At 45.0% G+C, this 21,997-nt stretch overlaps 1 protein-coding gene across 2 annotated transcripts in view; it reads right to left on the bottom strand.

The window, feature by feature from the left end:
• The window catches only part of MYO1D (myosin ID), a 141,028-nt gene that overhangs the window by 17,105 nt on the left and 101,926 nt on the right, over positions 1 to 21,997 (bottom strand). For both annotated transcript variants that reach the window (XM_056548861.1, XM_056548860.1), the window contains exons 12-20: positions 20,816 to 20,886; positions 20,588 to 20,662; positions 19,166 to 19,298; positions 15,418 to 15,584; positions 15,079 to 15,286; positions 14,756 to 14,979; positions 14,527 to 14,671; positions 13,988 to 14,092; positions 13,492 to 13,605 (exon numbers count right to left, since the gene is read on the bottom strand). In XM_056548861.1, coding sequence (XP_056404836.1) covers positions 13,492 to 13,605; positions 13,988 to 14,092; positions 14,527 to 14,671; positions 14,756 to 14,979; positions 15,079 to 15,286; positions 15,418 to 15,584; positions 19,166 to 19,298; positions 20,588 to 20,662; positions 20,816 to 20,886 — 1,242 coding nt within the window. The remainder of the gene's footprint in view (positions 1 to 13,491; positions 13,606 to 13,987; positions 14,093 to 14,526; positions 14,672 to 14,755; positions 14,980 to 15,078; positions 15,287 to 15,417; positions 15,585 to 19,165; positions 19,299 to 20,587; positions 20,663 to 20,815; positions 20,887 to 21,997) is intronic.

Raw genomic sequence — 21,997 nt, 5'->3', positions numbered from 1 at the left:
GAGTTTGTGTGAATGTGTGTGTGTGTGTGTGTGTGAGTGTGTGTGTACATTAGCAGAATTTTTTTTATTTTTTTACGTAGGTTTCAGAAATGTTGGAACAAGCTAAGAAAATGTACTACAGAGCTTGATAAATCTCCTTCTATATGTTTTTAAATTGATTGAAAAAAACGGCCACTAGGTGGCTCTGTTCTGTTCCCTGCGCAAGTCAAACAGTTAGTTTGGTCTCCTCACTGCCCGGCAGAAGACCAAACTCAGGAAGTGCATGTGGGGCATGGTGGGGAGCAGCTCTCACAGGCTTCAGTGACATTGCTCCTGCTGGGGAATGCACACTTTCTCCTGCTGGGAGCTCACACAATGTGAGCAAGGGGATAGATGATACAGAGCTTTTAAATGCTCGAAAAAATGTTTTTAAGGGCAGGAGGAGTGTTAGGAGTAGTTAGGGAATATAATCTGAGTTAGTTTAGAAAATATGGTTTGATGACAGGTAATCTTTAAGCTTTTTAGGCAGTGTTTCCCAACCAGTGTGCCTCCAGCTGTTGCAAAACTGCAACACCCACAATGCCCGGATGGCCGAAGGCTGTCCTGGCATGCTGGGAGTCGTAGTTTTGCAACAGCTGGAGGCACCCTGGTTGGAAAAACAATGTTCTAAAGGTCAATAGTTGTAAAAACTGGCAAAATTTGGGCAGTCTGTCCTAGGCTATGTTCATACAACAGAAAACACCATCGGACATTCCGCAAATATGCATGTTCTGCCGGTGCTAGGACTGCTCGGAAATGCACAGTCTCCATAGACAGCAATGCATTTCAGAGCGAATGCTGCCATGTGTGCACAATGCAGCAGAATCCCATTGAAAGCAACACGATTCTGCTGCAATTAAATTTCCAAGTGAAATTTTTTTGGGGGAAATTTCTGACTCTGCTTGGAAATTCCATTGTGTGCAGATTTGATGCACAGGATTTAATGCGCAGGATTTTCTGCTGCAGATTTCAATGTAAACTAAATGACTGAGCACCGCTTCTAATCTGCAGTTACAAATCCTGCGCATCAAATCTGCGCAGGATCCTGTACCCTTAAAGGGAATCTGTCGCGTTGATAATGCAGTCCAACCAATAAGCAACAAGTTACAGAGCAGGAGGAGCTGAGTAGATTGATATACATATTCATGGGAAAGGCTTCAGTATAACTTGTACTTTATTCTTCTAAACCTCTGCTCGTTCTGGGCTTAGGAGTCCAGTGGGCGGTCCCAATCAATGGCAGTTATTTTATGTTGTATGTCCACTCAAAGCTATCATTCACTAACTAGAACCGCCCACTGGACTCCAAAGCCCAGAAGGAACAGAGGTTTAGATGAATAAAATTCATAATATACAAGATGTATATCAATCTGCTCGACTCCTCCTGCTCTATAATATGAGGAATACAGATTGGACTGTTTGTTTAACATGACAGGTTTATATCTATACCAAAAAAAGCTGAGTGCAAATTGTCAAATAAAATAGACAAAAAATAATGATTGCAAGTAGAACGAGCAGACAACTCTGTAGGCCGAGCTGAATGAAACCAGCCCTGGACCAGACATAGGCTGATCCTATCTCCATGGAGATCTCCATGGTAACCCCATCCCCCTAGTAGTTGTCACAGTGAAGGGATGCTTTCGGATGCAGAGTTGCTTGCATGTTCCAAAGTGGATGACTGCCGCCTCTTTACCCTGATTTGCCTCCTTCTTGTCGTATTCCCATCAGCTCCATTAGTCTACTGCTCCCTGCAGATGCCACTTTGTCCTCACTAATACCCCTTGTGTTAGGAGGCCGGGCACCATTCTACCCACTGGGTTATGCCAATCTAATCCATACAGTTAGACAACCGGAAAAGAAGTGCAATCGGGTTCCTAAATATCAGTTATAATTCAGTGTTTCCCAACCAGGGTGCCTCCAGCTGTTGCAAAACTACAACTCCCAGCATGCCCGGACAGCCGAAGGCTGTCCGGGCATGCTGGGAGTTGTAGTTTTGCAACAGCTGGAGGCACCCTGGTTGGGAAACACTGCGTTATACGCACAGTTTAAAACAAGGACGTTCTCTTTGCTCTTTATGTTTAATATGCATTATGTATAGTCCAAAGAGCACACAGCATACAGTCTATGAATTATTCATTCAAGTGTGTAATAGTGTGCGGCGGCAATAACAGCATTTAGTGTTCACACTGCGGTCTTGTCTGCATTTCACTGTTCGTTTCGGATATTGTTTAAAACGCAGTCGACTACACTATTGTGTACACCCCAAAAAAGGTTATACGTTACTGTCTATTTTTTTTTTTTTTAAATATAAATAAAATGTAAACCAATGGGAAATGGCGTCCGTTTTTAGCATCTGGTAGAAAATAGGGTTTTTATTTATTTATATTTATGCTAAATGGACAGCAATGACCCAGTGTGAACGCACCCCAAGTATTTATTTATAGTTGTGTGCAAAGGTTTGGACAACCGTTGTCAAATTACACATCCAAAACTGGAAATGTACATGTGCTATCCCTCAGTTACTCCTCCTGGAAATGTAGGAATAAACAAGGCATTATCTTTCCCTTGTCTCTAGGTCATCTCTCCTAGCAGTCTGAGTTCTCTATCAGTGTAAGCAAATGGCAACACCCAGTTTATTTATTCGTGTTTCCAGGAGGAACAACAGAGGGGGAGAGCACAATAGAAGGTGTAATCAGAATTGTTATTTCGGGGGGGGGGGGGGGGGGGGGATACAAGTATTTATTAAAACAGTCAGGTCAGGGGAGGCCAATGGTCAAAGGGTGACAGAACCAAAAAGGGGGGTACCCAGCTCCCAGGAAAAAAATATATTAAAAGTCCAAAATGTATTTATCCATATTAACCCCTTAAGGACCAGACCCATTTTGGCCTTAAAGGGGTACTCCGCCCCTGGCATCTTATCCCCTATCCAAAGGATAGGGGATAAGATGTTAGATCGCCGTGGTCCCGCTGCTGGGGACCCCCGGGATCGCCGCTGTGGCACTGCGCTATCATTACTGTGCAGAGCGAGATCGCTCTGCATGTAATGACGGGCAATACAGGGGCTGGAGCAGCGTGACGTCATGGCTCTGCCCCTCATGACATCATGGCCCGTCCCCTTAATGCAAGTCTATGGCAGGGGGCGTGACTACCGCCACACCCCCTCCCATAGACTTGTATTGACGGGGGCGGGCCGTGACGTCACGAGGGGCAGAGCCATGACGTCACGCTGCTCCAGCCCCTGTATTGCCCGTCATTACATGCAGAGCAATCTCGCTCTGCACAGTAATGATAGCGGGGTGCCGCAGCGGCGATCCCGGGGGTCCCCAGCAGCGGGACCCCGGCGATCTGACATCTTATCCCCTATCCTTTGGATAGGGGATAAGATGTCTAGGGGCGGAGTACCCCTTTAAGGACCAGACCAATTTGATTTTTGCATTTTCGTTTTTTTTCCTCCTCGCCTTCTAAAAATCATAACTCTTATATTTCCATCCACAGACCCATATGAGGGCTTGTTTTTTGCGTCACCAGTTGTACTTTGTAATTACATCACTTATTTTACCATAAAATGTACGGCACAACCAAACATATATTATTTATGTGGGAAAATTGAAAAGAAAACCGCAATTTAGCAAATTTTGGAAGGTTTTGTTTTCACGCTGTACACTTTCCGGTAAAAACAACATGTTTTCTTTATTCTGTGGGTCAATACGATTAAAATTATACCCATGATTATATGCTTTTCTATAATTGTACCGCTTAAAAAAAATCTCAAACCATTTTAACAAAATTAGTATGTTTGAAATTGCCCTATTTTGACCACCTATAACTTTATCATTTTTCCGGATATGGGGCGATATGAGGGCTAATTTTTTTGCGCCATGATCTGTAGTTTTTATCAGTACCACTTTTGCCTAGGTTTTACATTTTATACATTTTTTATAAAAAAATTTTTTGGAATATGTGACAAAAAAGCAGTAATTTTGGTCTTTTTTAATTGTTTTATGTTTACGCTGTTCACCCTATGGGATAATTAACAATGTATTTTTATACTTGAGACCTTTACGCACACGGCGATACCAAATATGTATATTAATTCTTTTTTCATGCTTTTTGGGGGGTAAAATGGGAAAAACTGACGTTTTACTTTTTTATTGGGGAGGGGATTTTTCACATTTTTTTTTACAACTTTTTTATTTTACATTTTTACTGGATACCCTCCCCCCCCCTTTTTGGTTCCATTGCCTATTTGCACAGAGGAGACGGCTCGGCATCATCCTGGCTTCCATCAGGCCCGTCGCAACAGGACAGGCAAACCAAGCAATTGGCCCGGGGCCCCCGAGCAGAGCCGGTGTTTGCTTGTCCTCTTGTGCTATCCCGTTCGGCAGGCAGCTCGCCCCGTCGGCCTGCCGGGCCAGCAGTGCGAGAGCCTGCCTGGAGAGGGAGGCAGAGACTGGAAGTCGCTGCCTCCGGCTACTTTTTGTGCCCCCTCCGGCTTACCGTCCGTCGGCCCGGGCCTTCTATGTCACCTGACATCACGCTGAGTCCCAGAATTCAGGGGCCGGCGTCCTAACGCCAGCCCTAGAGCGTGACAGTGGGCGGTGCACGAACTGCCGACATTACTGCGCACGGCGTTAGGTGTGCAAGTAAGTGCAACTTCTCTGACAGTGAGTGAAAGTGAAGGTTTTGCACTCAATTCCTAGGGGTACTAGTACTACTATCTACCTGCCTACTGGGTCTGGGGGGAGGGGGTTAATCTGGGGGTACTACCTTCCTATTGAGGGGGGAGAGGGGGTTAATCTGCCCCCCCCCAGTAGGCAGGTAGTACCCCCAGATTAACCCCCTCTTCCCCCCCCTGTAGGAAGGTAGTACCCCCAGATTAACCCCCTCTTCTGGGGGTACTGCCTACTGGGGGGAGGGGGTTAATCTGTGGGTACTACCTTCCTACTGGGGGGGGAGAGGGGGTTAATCTGGGGGCACTACCTTCCTACTGGGGGGGGGGGGGTGAAGGGGTTTATCTGGGGGTACGTCATGCCTACTGGGGGGGAGGGGGTTAATCTGGGGTACTACCTGCCTACCATGGGGGTGGGGTCTAATATGGGGCTACTACCTGTCTACTGGGGGGAGGGGGTCAATCTGGGGGTACTACCTGCCTACTGGGGGGAGGGGGTCAATCTGGGGGTACTACCTGCCTACTGGGGATCTAATTTGGGGGTACTTCCTGTCTACTGGGTTGGGGGGGGGGGTGTTAACATGGGGGGAGAATGTGACATGGGGGAAGATGAGAAGGGGTAGGGGGAGAACGTGACATGGGGGGATAGAAATTAAATGGGGAGAATGTGATTAGGGGGGATAGAAATTAAACAGGGAAGATGTGAAATGAGTGGTGGATATAAAATAGGGGAAGAGATGTAAAATGGGGGGAAATTGGACATGAAATGGGAGGATTTCACTATTTGTTTATAATATTGAAATTGCAATATTTAGGTCCATAATCGCAATCGCACAGTTTCCCCTTATCTTGTAGCCCTACTAGCTATGTACCTGGCTACCTAACTACCTACGTCAGTGTTTCCCAACCAGGGTGCAAAGCTATGACTCCCAGCATGCCCGGAAAGCCAGAGGTCGTCTGGGCGCTGTAGTTTTGCTACAGCTGGAGGCACCATGGTTGGGGACTGTTGGGCACCATGCTCTGTTACTGAGTGGGACACCAAGGGGGCATTATTACAGGCCTATAGATGAGGAGATTGTGTAGTGTTAAAGGGGTACTCCGTTTAACAACTGGTGCCAGAAAGTTAAACAGATTTGTAAATTACTTCTATTAAAAAAATCTTAATCCTTCCTGTACTTATTAGCTGCTGAATACTACAGTGGAAATTCTTTTCCGTTTGAAACACAGAGCTGTCTGCTAACATCATGAGCACAGTGCTCTCTGCTGACATCTCTGTCCATTTTAGAAACTGCCAGAGTAAAAGGAAATCCCCATAGCAAACATATGCTGTTCTGGACAGTTCCTAAAATGGACAGAGATGTCAGCAGAGAGCTCTGTGTTTCAAAAATAAAATTATTTCCACTGTAGTATTCAGCAGCTAATAAGTACAGGAAGGATTAAGATTTTTTAATAGAAGTAATTTACAAATCTGTTTAACTTTCTGGCACCGGTTGATTTAAAAAAAAAAGTTTTTCACCGGAGTACCCCTTTAAGGAGAGCACTAGAAAAATGCAGAGTCTAAGATGTTTGTTCTGCAGATGAAGAGAGATGAAGTTTTGGCTGGAAGAAGACATCATGGCAGTCTGAGTCAGATGGGGAAGAAAAGGAAAAAGGACGACGCTGATCAGAAAAGACGTGACCTGTGAGTTCCTTCATGTAGCTGTAAACACTTATATGGGGTATATATCCTGTGTACAGCTGGTATATAATCTTTATATGGTCCCGTATATATAATCTTTTTTGCGTGCGTAAGGTGGGGAGGGGGCCTCCATTTCTATTTTGCTTGGGGCCCCCAAATTCCTTCAAACGGCCCTGGCTTCCATCATCATCCTGCCCGAAAATCAATTCAACACGAGCAGTGAGCTGGCTACCATTATTTCTTTGACTATAGTCACAGGGTGACCCCAAACTTCAGCATTTAACTGGATATGCACAACCAGATTCAATAACTACCTCATCCCTTATGTTACACATGTCAATAAATAATTCATGGCATATGTGCGATTACTAGTAGTGCAGAGAAGAAGTAGACGACTCTTAGCGTGTCCTCTGGATATACAGCAGGAATAGTAATCTGTACATGCTCAATGTTTCTGGGACAATTCCCTTTGTGAAGTGGTGAAGAAGGAAATTTGAGGCCAGAATTACAGCTATTTTACTGCATGTATTTTTACTTGTGATAATACAGCAGAGGTCATGTGTCCTTCAGCCTTGATATAGTTAACATTATTAAAGATGTGGACTTGCGGCACTAAACCTATTACTACAGTACGGGCCGCAGTGTGGTGTCATTTGATAGGTAACAAAGCTCTGTAAGGAATAGATCTGCTTTCGCTATAGACATGATCAGGCTTGTGGTCAGAGGACCCCCGACAGCTGTAACAAAGCCGTCAGCTGTTGTAAAGGTAATTCTGAATGCAGAGGGATATTCTATATGGGGAAAGACTTGTAAGATGGGGTTTCTGTAATAAAAAAAAAAAGCAAACCCTGTCAATTTTGTTCTTGGGTTATGTCTGGTACTGCATCTAAACCCCAGTCAAGTGAACGGAGCAATTCTAGATAATGCCTATAAAACAAGGGTGGCGCTGTTTCTGGGGTGGGGGAAACAAAAACACTTTAATTACTTTTATTTATTTATTTAACACATCAATGAGAACTATATTAAGGGTTAAGGGGATGTGGCCCCGGGGCAGGCGTCGGTGGCCACGGCTGTGGCGGAGGCTGACAAGTGGTAGATGGGGTGTGCCTGGCAGATCCAGCCAAAGGGGAGGTATATGTTTGCTTTGAGGGGCCTTTGGGGCGCATCTGAAGGTGGAGGTGAGGGAGCGGATCATGAAGTGGGAGTACGTGGAGATATTTGCCCTGCTCCCCCTTGAGAAATTTGGATAGGGTGAAGCCCAATGAGTTGAAGAAGGAGGAATGCCGCCGGTATCGGTTGATACCAATGACTTTCTCAAACTGGCTTCAGGCGTTTGCCATTTTTGCGAGCGTTATTGGGGAGAAGTTACTTGGACCGTTTTGCATAGGGGAGGCGTATCGCGTGTATGGGGGTATCGCTTGGTTGTGGTATGACGAGCAGTTCCGTCAGCGGACAGGTTTGCTAGTGGTTTTAGGATTCAGTGTGTTGAAAAGGGGTCTGGAGGGGTGGGCGCAACTTGGCGTCTCCTTTGGCGCACCCTGAGGTGGTGCGGGACAAGTTGAGTAAGGAGGTGGACTTGGACCCGTTGGCTGGTCCTTTCCAGGTCTTGCCGTTGCCTGGTTTGCGCTTATCCCCGTGAGCTTGGTGCCGAAGAAAGAACCTAATAGGTATAGGCTCATTCACCACCTCTCTCACCCTGAGGGTGCGTCGGTAAACAATGGGATTGATCCGGCGTTATATACAGTGCCCTATACTTCTTTTGACATGGCATTGTCGTGGGTATGTCGGTTGGGGCACGGCACGCTGATGGCTGAGACCGACATCGAGGCAGCTTTTCGCCTGTGGCTGGTGCATCCAGACATTTTTCACTTGTTGGGTTCTGTTTGGGAGGGTGGTTTCTTTGTTGACTTCGTTTGGGAGGGTGGTTTCTTTGTCAATGGGGTGCTCTATTTTTTGTTTGTATTTTAAGAAGATTAGCACCTTTTTGGAATGGGTAGTGCGGAGTGAGGCTCAGGTGTCATTGGTTCTGCATTACCCGGATGATTTTTTTTGTTTATTGGCCCGGCTAGGTCAGCTTTGTATGGGGTGTTGTTGCAGACGATGAAGAGGGTGGCAGCGCGGTTCGGAGTGCCGCTGGCCCTGGACAAAACAGAGGGTCTGACAACGGTGATCAAGGTCTTAGGGATTGTAGTGGAACCGATAGGATGGAGTGCAGGTTGACCGAGGACGAGTTGGTGGAATTGCATGTCACATTATGCCGAGGGGAGCGGGTGTTTTTGCCGGTGGTTGGCGGGGGCCACTGGGGGTGTGCGGAAGCTTCCTCATTATGTGTGCCTTTCGGCAGAAGTGCGGGCGGACTTGGAGGTGTGCAGGAGTTCTTGGGGCAGTACAACGGGAGGTCAATGGTGATGGAAGCTATGGTGTCTAGTTGGGACCTGGAACTCTTCACTGATGCGGCGTGGGCTTTGGTTTTGGCGCTTACTTGCAGGGCCAATGGTGTGCGGGGTGGTGGCCGGAGTCTTGGCGGAGTAAGGGGTTGGTGTGGAATATGGCTCTGATTGTAGTGGCGGTGGTGATTTGGTAGGGGGGGGGGGGGTGCAGTTCCGGAATCGCAAAGTTTGCTTCTGCTGTGACAACCTCAGGGTCGTGCAGGCGGTGAACTCACAGACGGCCGGGTCTCTGCCGGTGGTCAGTTTGCTGCCTAGGTTGGTTTTTGCGGGGGCTTGAGGTTAATGCACATTTTGTGGCTAAGCATGTTCCTGAGGTGCAGAATTACATTGCTGACTCTCTTTCTCAGTTTCAGTGGGACCGTTTTCGGGAGTTGGCGCTGGCGGCGGAGGGGCTGCCCTGCCCAGAAAGGCTGTGGATCGTGGTCTGACTGTGGCATTTGCTCTTCGCTGGTAAGTGAGTACGGCCACGTGGGATGGATATAGCCAATGCTGGAGGGAGTGGGAGTCATTGGTGGCTGATGTAGGTGCGTCTGCCACGTCCACGGGGTGGGAGGTGTTGTATCATGTGGGTAAAATCTTTAGTGACATGGTGTCGGCTTCAGGTTTCGTCACCTTTCGGCATTGGCCTTTTGGCTCAAATTAAGGGGTGTGCAGGATTGGACTACGTCGTTCCTGGTGCACCAAGCAGCAAGGGGTTTTCGCAAGGGGGCTGTGACGCGGGATTCTCATAGGCGCGTGTCGTTTTCCTTACTGGCCCCTTTAGGGGAGGTTTTGGGTGGGGTTTGTTTTTGTTGTTATGAAGTGGTTTTGTTTCGGTTAGCGTTTCCTTTGCTGGTGCACGAGCATGGTTCCTTTTTGTCTAGGTTTCAGTTTGTGCAGGTTTTTTGTTGTTGCCTAGGCATGCTGGGATGTGTTCTGGGGAGTATAGTTCACACTCCTTTCGGATCGGGGTGACCTCGGAGGCGTCTAGGTGGGGGTTGGGACAGGAAGTCATTAGTAGAATTGAGAAGTGGGAGTCGCTGTGCTTCCAGTTGTATGCTTGCCCTCATTTGTTATAAGTGGTTACTGTTCTTGGTTTGGATGGTGGGGGAGTTCATTGGGGGGGGGGGGGGAGTGTTGTTGCTGATTTTCTGTTGTTGGGTCTTACAGATCCCGGGCCCTGCTTGGTTTGGATTGTAGGGCTTTCCTATGTGCGCAGGGGTGGAGAGAGGGCCGAAGGGGCGACAGCTGGGTTTCCCCAGGGCCGTGGCTCAGGTTCGTTGGCTGGGTCGTGGGGGCTGATGTGGTTGGAGCTGCTCCCGTTCATGCAGTCCTTTGTGCCGTTAGTCTTCCTTTCCAGGCATCTTGCTCGTGTGGTCGGATATGGCTGCTCGGGTGAAGTGGCGGCAGGCTCGGTGTGCAAAGTGAATCAAGCCAGGGCACGAGTTAACAAGGCTGTGGGAAAATTTGTGGCGAGGAATGGGGGGGGGGGGGGGGTTCGTGGTTCGCCATATGGAGTTGGAAGGGCCTTCCACTGAGTTTGTGGGGTGGGATGGAATTCTCCTGAACGATACTGGGATGGATTTGTGGACTTTGCCCATCCGGGAGAAGGTCGAGCGATGGCTTTGTGGAGGGACGGCTGGGTGTGAGGAGTCACAACCAGCCGCCTTGGCGGGAGGATTTGGAGGCATGCTAGAAGGATGGTAGAGGCCCGGTCATAATGGCCAGGGGGGAGCTGGGTTGGTAGCCAGCTACTTATGGGGGTCCCTAGTGGAAGGGACAGAGTGGTCTCCGTAGGTGGTGCCCTTGGGTAAGGTGATGGTCGACCAAGGGCACAGTAGGAGAGAGTGCCTGGAAGAGAAGGTGCCTTAAGGTCTCCCTCCAGTCTGTTGCTAGCTCAGGGAGTAGGTTCACTTTTCGGGTTGCACAATGTGAAGGTTATGTAAATTTGTATGGAGGTATGTTACCCCAGATATTATGTTATATTTTGTTATATTATTTATAAAGAAATTAAAAATATGTTATATATTTTGTTACTAGGTTTTGATAATAAAAATGTTGGTCCGCTGTCGCCTTTGCACCAGATCAAGGAGTCTGTGTTTATTCGGGGAAGCAATGAGGGAGAGGGGTGCAGGGTTAAGCAAATCTGTACTCTCCCCTAGTCAAGTTTTATTCATGTGAACAGAGCTAAGTTGTAATTCCACACACAACCTGAGGACAGGTGTGGGTCTGTTTTTGGAAGAAACTGATTCACTTTCTATTACTGGATAACCCTTTTATTAATCAAGAGGCCAGATATCCAATGATCATACACACCCAATACTCACTATAGGCACTGCAAAAGGTACTTGACATGTAGCAATTCTAAGGCAGTGTTTTCCAAACTGTGTGTCTCCAGCTGTTGCAAAACTACAACCCCCGGCATGCTCGGAGAGCCAACAGCTGTTCGGGCAAGCTGGGGGTTGTAGTTTTGCAACAGCTGGAGCCACACAGTTTGGAAACACACAGTAGAGCAGTGCATTCACTCACTTTGAGTTCTTGCCTGAGGCATGTCACAAATTTCAGATTGCCTAGTGCTGTTGATACCAGTGTGTATCAAACAATAAGACAAGCAGCAGATCCAGTTTTAAAGGAATTTTCCAGGCTTTAATAATAATAATAATAATAATAATAATGATAATAAGAATGGCCTATTCTTAGAATAGGCCATCATTATCAGATCAGTGGAGGTCCAAGTCTGTCCAGCACTCCCGCGATCAGCTGGAGATGCTGCAGAGCGCTCAGGTAAGCCTCTTAATTGTTTTCCAGGCAAATCTCGGTACATTTGGTAGCGGCTGTGCCTGGTACAGTAGTTTCAGGCTGAGTTCACACAGTGGAGAATTTGCGGAATGTCCACCCAGAAAACACAAGCAGACATTCCGCAAATTTGCATGGTCTGCTGCCGCTTGAACCGCTCCATCTCCATAGACGGCAATGCATTTCCGAGCAGATTCCCCAGGAAGAATTTCGGCGGAGAAAAACATGCCGCTGAAATTCTGCTGTGTGTTCTGTGCAGCAGAATACCATTGAAAACCATGGGACTCTGCTGCAACGGAATTTCCAGGCAGAATTTTTTTCACCAGGATTCCGCTTGGAAATTAAACATGGCCTCAGGCAGGTTAGGCCTATTAAAATCAATAGGGTGAGCTGCAGTACCAGGCAGAGCCACTACCAGGACTGTATCTAGTAGACACTGAAGAGGCTGCAGTGCTTGGCTGAACACCCTTGCTTCCAGGAGTCAGTCCCCAACTATTAAAGGGGTACTCCGGCGCTTAGACATCTTATCCCCTATCTAAAGGATAGGGGATAAGATGCCTGATCGCAGGGGTCCAGCCGCTGGGGACCCCCATGATCTTGCATGCCGCACCCCGTTAAAATCAGTCCCCGGAGCGTGTTCGTGTGACGTCAAGTCTCCGCCCCGTGTGACGTCACGCTCCACCCCCTCAATGCATGCCCCCTGTCACGACCCTCCCATAGGCTTGCATTGAGGGGGGCCGAGTGTGACGTCACAACGCTCCGGCCCCGTGATCGACAGTAATCAGACCCGGAGCAAACACGCTCCGGGGACTGATTTTAACGGGGTGCGGCGTGCAAGATCACGGGGGTCCCCAGCGGCGGGACCGCCGCGATCAGGCATCTTATTCCCTATCCTTTGGATCCCAGATCTGTGAATGCACTGCTCTACTGAGTGATGCCCTTAGAACAAACTGTGTGTTTCCAAACTGTGTGTCTCCAGCTGTTGCAAAACTACAACCCCCAGCTTGCCCGAACAGCTGTTGGCTATCCGGGCATGCCGGGGGTTGTAGTTTTGCAACAGCTGGAGACATACTGTTTGGAAAATACTGCCTTAGAATTGCTACATGCCCAGTACCTTTTGCAGTGCCTATAGTGAGTATTGGGTGTGTATGATCATTGGATATCTGGCCTCTTGATTAATAATGGTCTATCCCAGGGCTTCCCAATCTGTATGCCTACAGCTGTTGCAAAACAACGACTCCCAGCAGGTACGGACAGCCGAAGGCTGTCCGGGCATACTAGTAGTTGTAGTTTTTGCAACAGCTGGAGGCACACTCATTGGGGACTACTGTTCTATCCTGTAGATATGGGCTCGTTCACATGCTGTTGGGCTCTGGTAAAGGGCCAGCCTGTCATGTCCTATTTTTTTCCACTTAAAGGGCTACTCCGGTGGAAAACAAATGTTTTCAAATCAACTGGTGCCAGAAAGTTGAACAGATTAGTAAATTACTTCTATTTAAAAATGTTAATCCGTCCAGTACTTATCAGCTGTTGTATGCTACAGAGGACGTTGAATTGTTCTTTCCAGTCTGACCACAGTGCTCTCTGTTGACACCTCTGTCTGTGTCAGGAACGTTACAGAGTAGAATCAAATCCTCATAGCAAACCTCTCCTGCTCTGGACAGTTCCTGACATGTACAGAGGTGTCAGCAGAGAGCACTGTGGTCAGATTGAAAATAACTACTCAACTTCATGTGGAGCATACAGCAGCTGATAAGTACTGGAAGGATTAAGATTTTTTAATAGAAGTAATTTATAACTTTCTGGCACCAGCTGATTTGTAAAAAATAGTTTTCCACTGGAGTACCCCTTTAAGCTTAATACCTGGATATCATTCTCCATGTTGGTAACATGCAATCACTTACATTATATAGAGGTGTGCTGCTCATGACTTTGTACTGCTTGCTGGGATCCATTTTATACAGGTGTCTATCGGTTATAAAGACGGCGCGGTCTTCTACTTTATTAAATCTGTTGACCTGTGTGAAAAAAAAAGATAAAAGTTGGTCATTTTCATCCAAGGCACACAGTCATCCCTTGCTGTTGAACACATTAATACCCAGAGATAAGCGGCAAACCGGTTACTGAAATAACATAAATGCACAGAATTTATAGCATAGCGAGAAACACTTTGTAAAAATGGGCGTGGAGGAATGCAAGATATACAGTGATATCAGGATGAATCATGCAGATAAAACTCATTTGCTATCAATTACATGAAAAGAAAAAAAAACGAGTAAAAGATCTGAAATTACACAAGCGTCTATTAGAAGCGGAGATACTAGGCAGTGCACAGATTTACAGATCAAATTCTCAGCACCAGCTGCTCACTGAGTGACACACACATATCTACATGCATACCTTGCGCACGTTACAGGAGAAGAGCGGCTGCATGAACTTGTCTTTTCGCTGTAATTCGCTTGCCCGAGATACAAAGAATCCAGAATCTTGACTGTTTTCTTGTTTCTGAGAGAAAAGAAAAATATCTTAATTATGGCTCTTTCTTCCTGAGTCCAGCAAGGAATGCTGGGAGATTATAGCTTTAAATAGGGCCGGCCCAAGATATTGAGCTGCTTGGGTCCAGGAGTGAAATGTTGGGGGCCGCCGGGTATGGACTGGGCTCGAGTGAGGAGCCCGCTCCATCCACCATGAGCGGCACCATGACGGACTAGGTCCGTCATGGGTCGCTAAGTGGTCAAAAATCTTCTCGGGGGGGGGGGGAATGTGGCAATTTCCTGGCCCTGTAAAGGTGCCACCTGCAGGACCCAGCAGGACCCATTGTAGGGCCGGCCCTAGCTTTAAAGCTTGCAGAATTGTAAATGCTTCTCTTTTGTAATAGAAGGGTAATACAAGTTACTGTAAAACAATGACATGCATGTGTGTTATTAAGAAGCACTTACAGATGCCAAGTAGTTCCCCTCCCAGCTCCTCTGGAGGCCCATATCTGCTCTGTGCCCTTTGAGGTTTTCAAAAGCAGCAACTTTAGCCTTGATTTTTGGTATGTCGGCAGGAGGTATGCTCTTTATTAGCTGGAATGCTCTCCATCTTAAAAAAAAAAGATTGTAAGCTCTGTTGGTTGGTGACAACATTGTGACACATATTGCTAATTTAACGCCACCACCCATGTACCTGTTGAAGATACTCTGCATATATCCCTGGAATCTCCGAAGAACCTTGGGTGGTGTTGGCCATTTTACATTCTTCCCGTAATCTCTGCTGTTCCGGACTCCGTTAAACCTTCGGACCACCTCATGGATGTAGGACTTCACTTTGTAGCGCCTGTAGTAGCCAAGTATTGTGAGGGCTGCCTTTGTCCTCTTGTATTTCCAGCGGGCCAGGGTTCCTCTCCACATCTGCAATATGGTGGAGGAATAACAAGAAAGCACTTAGATTCATCCTATCGTATGAAATGTAGAAGGAATGGACAATGACTCGCTTAGATTTTCTTGTACCTTTTGCAGGAAGAGGATGATTCTTATCAACATCTCACTCCTTTTTTCCTCCAGTGAGAACAAGGTGCGTGGGGTGCGAATAAACACCTTGGTTTTTCCATAGGCAGCATCTTGGTGGAAACCACACTCAGTCAGGAGTTTCTTTACAGCGATTTGGTCTGAAGCCAAGTCATGGTTTGGCCAGGTCGACTGGGAGATCATCTTGTACCTGTAGAGACGGACAAGGAAGACGGATGATGTTGAATAAAATCAAAGACATAGGAATCACCTCCTTCCCTATCAATATGGCAGACACCTTATATTATTGCCCATGGAATGATGGGGAAAGAGTAAACTCACCTGTGCAGAAACTTCTCATATACTTGGCGATATGCGAAACCAGCTCGTCGGACACGGACATTCTCCAGTAAGCCTAAATACTCCACTTGGTGCTTGCAGCGTACATCATCAAACAGAGATGGGGACTTTTTGTCATTTGGTTTGATGCACCGGACGTAATAAGGTTCCTGAAATAGCACATATATTACATGGTTAGATGTGCAGTTTGTTCTATGTCAGATGACTGTACAGTCCATGGTGTAAATACTACTAATTCTATAATGAAACAAGGTTCTCTGTCAAAACTGAGCTTGACAGATTTCAGCTCTGAAGCCTGCAGAATTGTAAATACAGCTCTGGACGTATTGTTATGTAATTAAAAAGTTTCTCAACTTTTTTATTAATTATAAAATGGTCTCCAAAAGGTGAACATATTGAAGAATCAGATGCTTACATTTAACATGTGCGGAGCAGTAGGAGCTTTGTATCTGAGCAACTAAGCTCCATCCCCCAATACACTATATTATTATAGAGAACCTGTCATCAAACCAGATTTTCTAAATTAACTCAGATTATATTCCCTAACTACTCCTAACACTTATCCCACCCTTAAAAAAAATTTCTGAGCTTTAAAAAGCTCTCCATCATGCCTTTCCCCTTGCTCCCATTGTATGAGCTCCCAACAGGAGAAAGTGGGCGTTCCCACTGAAGCCTGTGAGAGCTGTGCCTGCCATGCCCCGCACACCTTCCTAAGTTTGGTCTCCTGCCAGGTTGAGAGGAGACCAAACTAACTGTTTGACTTGCAGCAGGGAACAGAACAGAGTCACCTAGTGGCCATTTTTTCAATCACATTAAAAACATATAAAGCTTAAAGGGGTACTCATGTGGAAAAGTAATTTTTTTTTAAATCAACTGGTGCCAAAAAGTTAAACAGATTTGTAAATTACTTCTATATAAAAATCTTAATCCTTCCAGTACTTATCAGCTGCTGTATACCACAGAGGAAGTTGTATACAGAGGCCCCTCAAGTTACAATATTAATTGGTTCTGGGACGACCATTGTATGTTGAAACCATTGTATGTTGAGACCAGAACTCTATGGAAACCTGGTAATTGGTTCTAAAGGCACCAAAATGTCATCCAAAAATAGGAAAAAAGTGAGAATTAAAGAAAAATAAGTAGATAACTAATATAGATAAAGCAAATCCTTACATATAAAAGTAAGAAAGATCTGCTGGGAGCTGTAAATCACTGTCTATGTCAGTGTTTCCCAAGCAGGGAGCCTCCAGCTGTTGCAAAACTACAACTCCCAGCATGCCCGGACAGCCAAAGGCTGTCCGGGCATGCTGGGAGTTGTAGTTTTGCAACAGCTGGGGGCACCCTGCTTGGGAAACACTGGTCTATGTATAGGACAGGAACTTCTTCAGGGTCCTGTACAGTACACAGTGTACTAAAAAAGTAATATGGAGTCGCCCTCACCTGGTGTCTAAAGGAGCAGGAAACCCTGGTACAGGTAAAGAGTACAGAACATGTAATAACACCCTGTACTGTAGGGGGCGCTACCAGACACCGGTCAGTGCATACGCTTCAGTAATACAGGTAAAGAGTACAGAACATGTAATACCTCCCTGTACTGTAGGGGGCGCTACCAGGCACCAGTCAGTGCATACGCTTCAGTAATACAGGGGTTTTACCAGTGAATGCCCATTCTGATTGGTCGGTTCTTCCGGTCATTGACACGTTTCACAGATCTGGACTTTCTGTACATTGTATGTTGAGTCTGGTTTCAACTTACGATGGTCCAGGAAAGACCATTGTATGTTGAGACTATTGTATGTTGAGGCCATTGTAAGTTGAGGGATCACTGTAATTATTTTCTGTCTGACCACAGTGCTCTCTGCTGACACCTCTGTCCATGTCAGGAACTGTCCACAGCAGGAACAAATCCCCATAGATGTGGCAGCAGAGAGCACTGTGGTCAGATAGAAAAGAACTATACAACTTCCTCTGTAGTATACAGCAGCTGATAAGTACTGGAAGGATTAAGGATTTTAAATAGAAGTAATTTACAAATCTATTTAACTTTGTGGCACCAGTTGATTAGAAAGAAAATTGTTTTCCACCAGAGTACTCCTTTAGGTATACCTGCCATAAAAAAACATGTCCTAAAGATATGTCAAAAGTTTTGATTGTTACAGGTCTGAGTACTCAGACTCCTGCCGATCACTAAAAGGAGCCAGGAGAGAAGTAGGTGGCTAAGCTATTTTTTCCCTACTCTATGTCTATGTGACAGTTTTTACCATTTGGTACAGAACCGGAGACAGCATGCTTACTGTGCCCTTCTGGCTTTATCTATGGACCGAACATTAAGATCATGACCAGTCAAAAATATTGATCCAGGGATTTATTCTAATTTTCATATTTGGAGTCTTGAAGAAATATTTCCTTTGTCATGGCGCTATCAGCATCAGCCTCATTGTTTTTTTTTTTGTTTTTTTTTTTGTTTTTTTTTTTATTCCCTTGAATCAACACAGTAGGGTTTTAGGTTTAACTCGATGGACTCTTGTCTTTTTCCAACCTTATAAACTACATAACTATATAACACAGAAATGAAAAAATACAAAACTAATAAGAACAGATTAAAAGACATTATGGAGTTAGGCTGGGTTCACACTGCATTTTGTATCTATAGAAACATATAGGGTAAATGTAAACACTGACTTCTATGGTATATGTAGAAAAGTTTTGTTTCTTTCTGTGTTTTACTGGTTTCCATTTCATTACTATTTTTGCAGTACAGTATCATGCAGTAGACTGGGATACAACACGTACAGAAAAAAATATATATATTCGACAATCCGATAAATTTTATAGATGTAAGTCAATGGAAAATAGAGTTATGACATCTAGCAGCATCCATTTAACATACAGTGACCCCCCCCCCCCCCCCCCCCGACCTACGATGGACCCGACATACGATCATTTCAACATACGATGGCCTCTCAGAGGCAGCATCAACATACGATGCTTTTGTATGTCGGGGCCATCGCATAAACGGCTATCCGGCAGCTCAGACTGCTTCAGCTGCCCCCGAATAGCCATTTACGGTGCCCCGTGTGGTCCGCTGACGATCACTTACCTGTCCTGGGGGCTCCGGCGCGTCCTCTTCGGGATCCCCTGCATCGCCGGCGCTCTCCATCATCGTCATCACGTCGCTGCGCACGCCGTCCCGTCATCCAATAGGAGCGGCTTGCGTAACGACGTGATGGCGGCGACGGAGAGCGAAGATGCCGGGGAAGCAGAGGCCTTGTCAGAGCGTCGGGGACACCCCGGGGAGACGGCGACAGCGATGGAGGGCGACGGTCCGGAACGGCAGGGACAGGCGAGTACAATTTCCTCTACCAGTGGTGTTCAACCTGCGGACCTCCAGATGTTGCAAAACTACAACTCCCAGCATGCCCGGACAGCCAACGGCTGTCCGGGCATGCTGGGATTTGTAGTTTTGCAACATCTGGAGGTCTGCAGGTTGGAGACCACTGTCCTATACATTACATTGCACGGATCCCTCAACATGCGATGGTTTCAACAAACGATGGTCCATTTGGAACAGATTACCATCGTATATTGAGGGACCACTGTATATGTTTTTATCCTTTTTAAGTGGATACATTAAATGTAGACACAAACGCAGTGTGACCACGACCTTAAAGTTTTTAATGTTAGAGAGGCCACTACTCCAGATACACAGAGCATTCCTCTTCCTTTGTACCTTGGATGCCAGATTATCCACAAGGGCGATCATGGAGTTTTTGAACAATGTAGCTGCGGTCAATGGACGTTTGGTGACCTCTGTGATGCTCAGCTTCCCTTCTGGCCACATAGTCTTCAGCACAGGATTAGTACTAAAAAAAAAAATTTTATTAAAAAAAGACAATTTATTATAAAGGTATACCAGATGCCAAAGTAAAATCTTTCAGTAACTCATAACTATGCTCTATTGTGTATTGTTTGCTTTTTCCGCTTTTCAGGTCTAAAGTGAACTTCAGGTCGTTGCTGCTGTTACTAGAGGGCCAAAGGCTACGAAATATTCGGAGCACAGTTGTTGGATCACATGACAGATGATGGAGTGGAGATACGCTTCTGGAGGCCACAAATCCGCAGCATATCCACTGCAGAACCTGCACGCATGCTACAGATTTTAATCCTGCTACATTGAAACAAGTAAAATCCTTGGAAAAATGCGCAACAGAATGAGCATGCTGTGGATCTGAAAAATTGCTGCATTCTCACATTTTTGCCCGGAAACACAGGAATGGGGATTAGACCGATATCGATTAAGGCTGGGTTCACACTACGTTTTTGCCATACTGTTTTCAATCAGTTTTTCTAAAGAAAACCGTATGGCAAAAAAACAGATGGAACAGTATGGAAAAAAGTAAACCGTATGCGTTTTTAAACAGTATACTGTTTTTAAAAGTGCATACAGTTCCGTCAGTTTTTATTTAAAAAAAACAGCATACGTTTTTGAAAATGTTGTCCCTTTTTAATGGGAGGGGTCTTGGGTGGGGACTTTAGGATTCAAATGCGCATGTGCAAAGTAAAAACGTATACATTTTTCCCGTATGGAACCGTATACATGTGCGTTTCCCATTGACGTCCATGTTAAAAAAAACATATGCGGTTGCAGTACGGTTTTTAAACCGCAGACAAAATCGTGGTCAACCACAGTTTTGACTCCGGTTTAAAAACTGTACTGCAACCGTATACGTTTTTTTTTTTTTAACATGGACGTCAATGGGAAACGTACAAGTATACGGTTCCATACGGGAAAAACATATACGTTTTTACTTAGCACATGCGCATTTGAATCCTAAAGTCCCCACCCAAGACCCCTCCCATTAAAAATGGACAACATTTTCAAAAACGTATGTTTTTTTTTTCTATAAAAACTGACGGAACTGTATGCACTTTTAAAAACAGTATACTGTTTAAAAACGCATACGGTTTACTTTTTTCCATACTGTTCCATCCGATTTTTTGCCATACGGTTTTCTTTAGAAAAACGGATTGAAAACAGTATGGCAAAAACGTAGTGTGAACCCAGCCTAACCTGCGAAAACCTGACCTGATTTAAATTCCCCCCCCCCCCCCCCTATAATCCACACTCATGGCCACTATAGCTTCTTCTTACCTGTTGTACATGAGTCTCTTAAAATCCTGAAACAACGGGTCTTTGTTCTTATCAATAAATCCTACCACCGAGTAACTGAAATGAAATATAGAAATAAATAGGAAAACATCACAATGCATTCACATATATGTCTCCGAGACCACCCGATTGGAAAAGAAGGCTGAAAAACGTCAACCCTACTTCCATGTGATGTTACTGGACTGTCACACTGTGGCTCCCAATACTCACACAACATCTCCTGCATAGTGGCGAATCCGGAAATCTCGGTCGTATTCCAAAGCTTTATCTGTTTGACATACCTATAAAAAGACAGAAGTATGTTCTATAAAAGCAACAATAATGGTAAATTGTCCATCCTCAAGAAGTGAGATTAAAATATACTGGTAAACAATATGAGAACATATCTATCACTATAAGTGTATATCAAAAGGGGGATTACAATCAGGGCTCAAGTCCTGGGAATGGAGTTCCTGCCCTTTTTCCACAGCAGGAACACTGTTCTCATTAGCAGGAGTCCTGCTGGACCAGCCCACACTTTTTTTTTTTTCCCCAGGACTTGACCCCTGATTAAAATATCTACAATATTGAAAACACAGAAGTAAGAATATCCTATTGCTGCTTGGAAACCATTATGTAGCTGTAGGCTGATCCATAGCTATTAGCATATACGTAATAGTTTGGATAAGCTGAATTGCAATGAGTATACAAGTTATAATTAGAGTAAAGAAAAACCATTATAATGTCTGCAGCCGCTCTCCTGCTTGTTGAAGGTTTCCATGCAGCAAGTTTTTTCTCTATTAACCCATTAGAACATAGGACGTAAATGTACGTCCTGATTAAAAAAAAAAAAAAAAAATTGCTGCTTTTTTGTCACATCACATTCCAAATTATTTTTAATAGGCAAAATAGGGCAATTTTAAACATACTTATTTTGTAAAAAATTTTTTTTTTTAAAGTAGTACAATAATAGTAAAGCATGTAAACATTGGCATCATTTTAATCGCATTGTCCCACTGAATAAAAATAACATGTCATTATACCGTAAAGTGTACAGCATAAAAACCAAACCTTCGAAAGTCTGCAAAATTCCTGTTTTCTTTTCAATTTCCTCACATAAATAATATTTTTTTTGGTTTTGCCATACATTTTATGGTAAAATGAGTGATGTCATAAAAAAGTACATTTGGTGACGCAAAAAACAAGTCCACACATGGGTCTGTGGATGGAAATCTAAAAAAGAGTTATGGATTTTAAGAAAAAATGAAATATGAAAATGCAACAATAAAATGGGATGTGTCGTTAAAGGGTTAAAAATAAAAATGAGTAATAAAAATGTGTTGGATTTTGCATTTGTTGACTGTAAAATCAGTGTCAAAGGTGAAGAGCTTATCCATTTTAGCAAGTTATCCA

This window comes from Hyla sarda, chromosome 12 (genome assembly GCF_029499605.1).
Source record: "Hyla sarda isolate aHylSar1 chromosome 12, aHylSar1.hap1, whole genome shotgun sequence".
NCBI lineage: Eukaryota > Metazoa > Chordata > Amphibia > Anura > Hylidae > Hyla > Hyla sarda.
The sequence above is the reverse complement of the archived record's forward strand: the minus strand, read 5'-3'. Positions and strand labels throughout refer to the sequence as shown.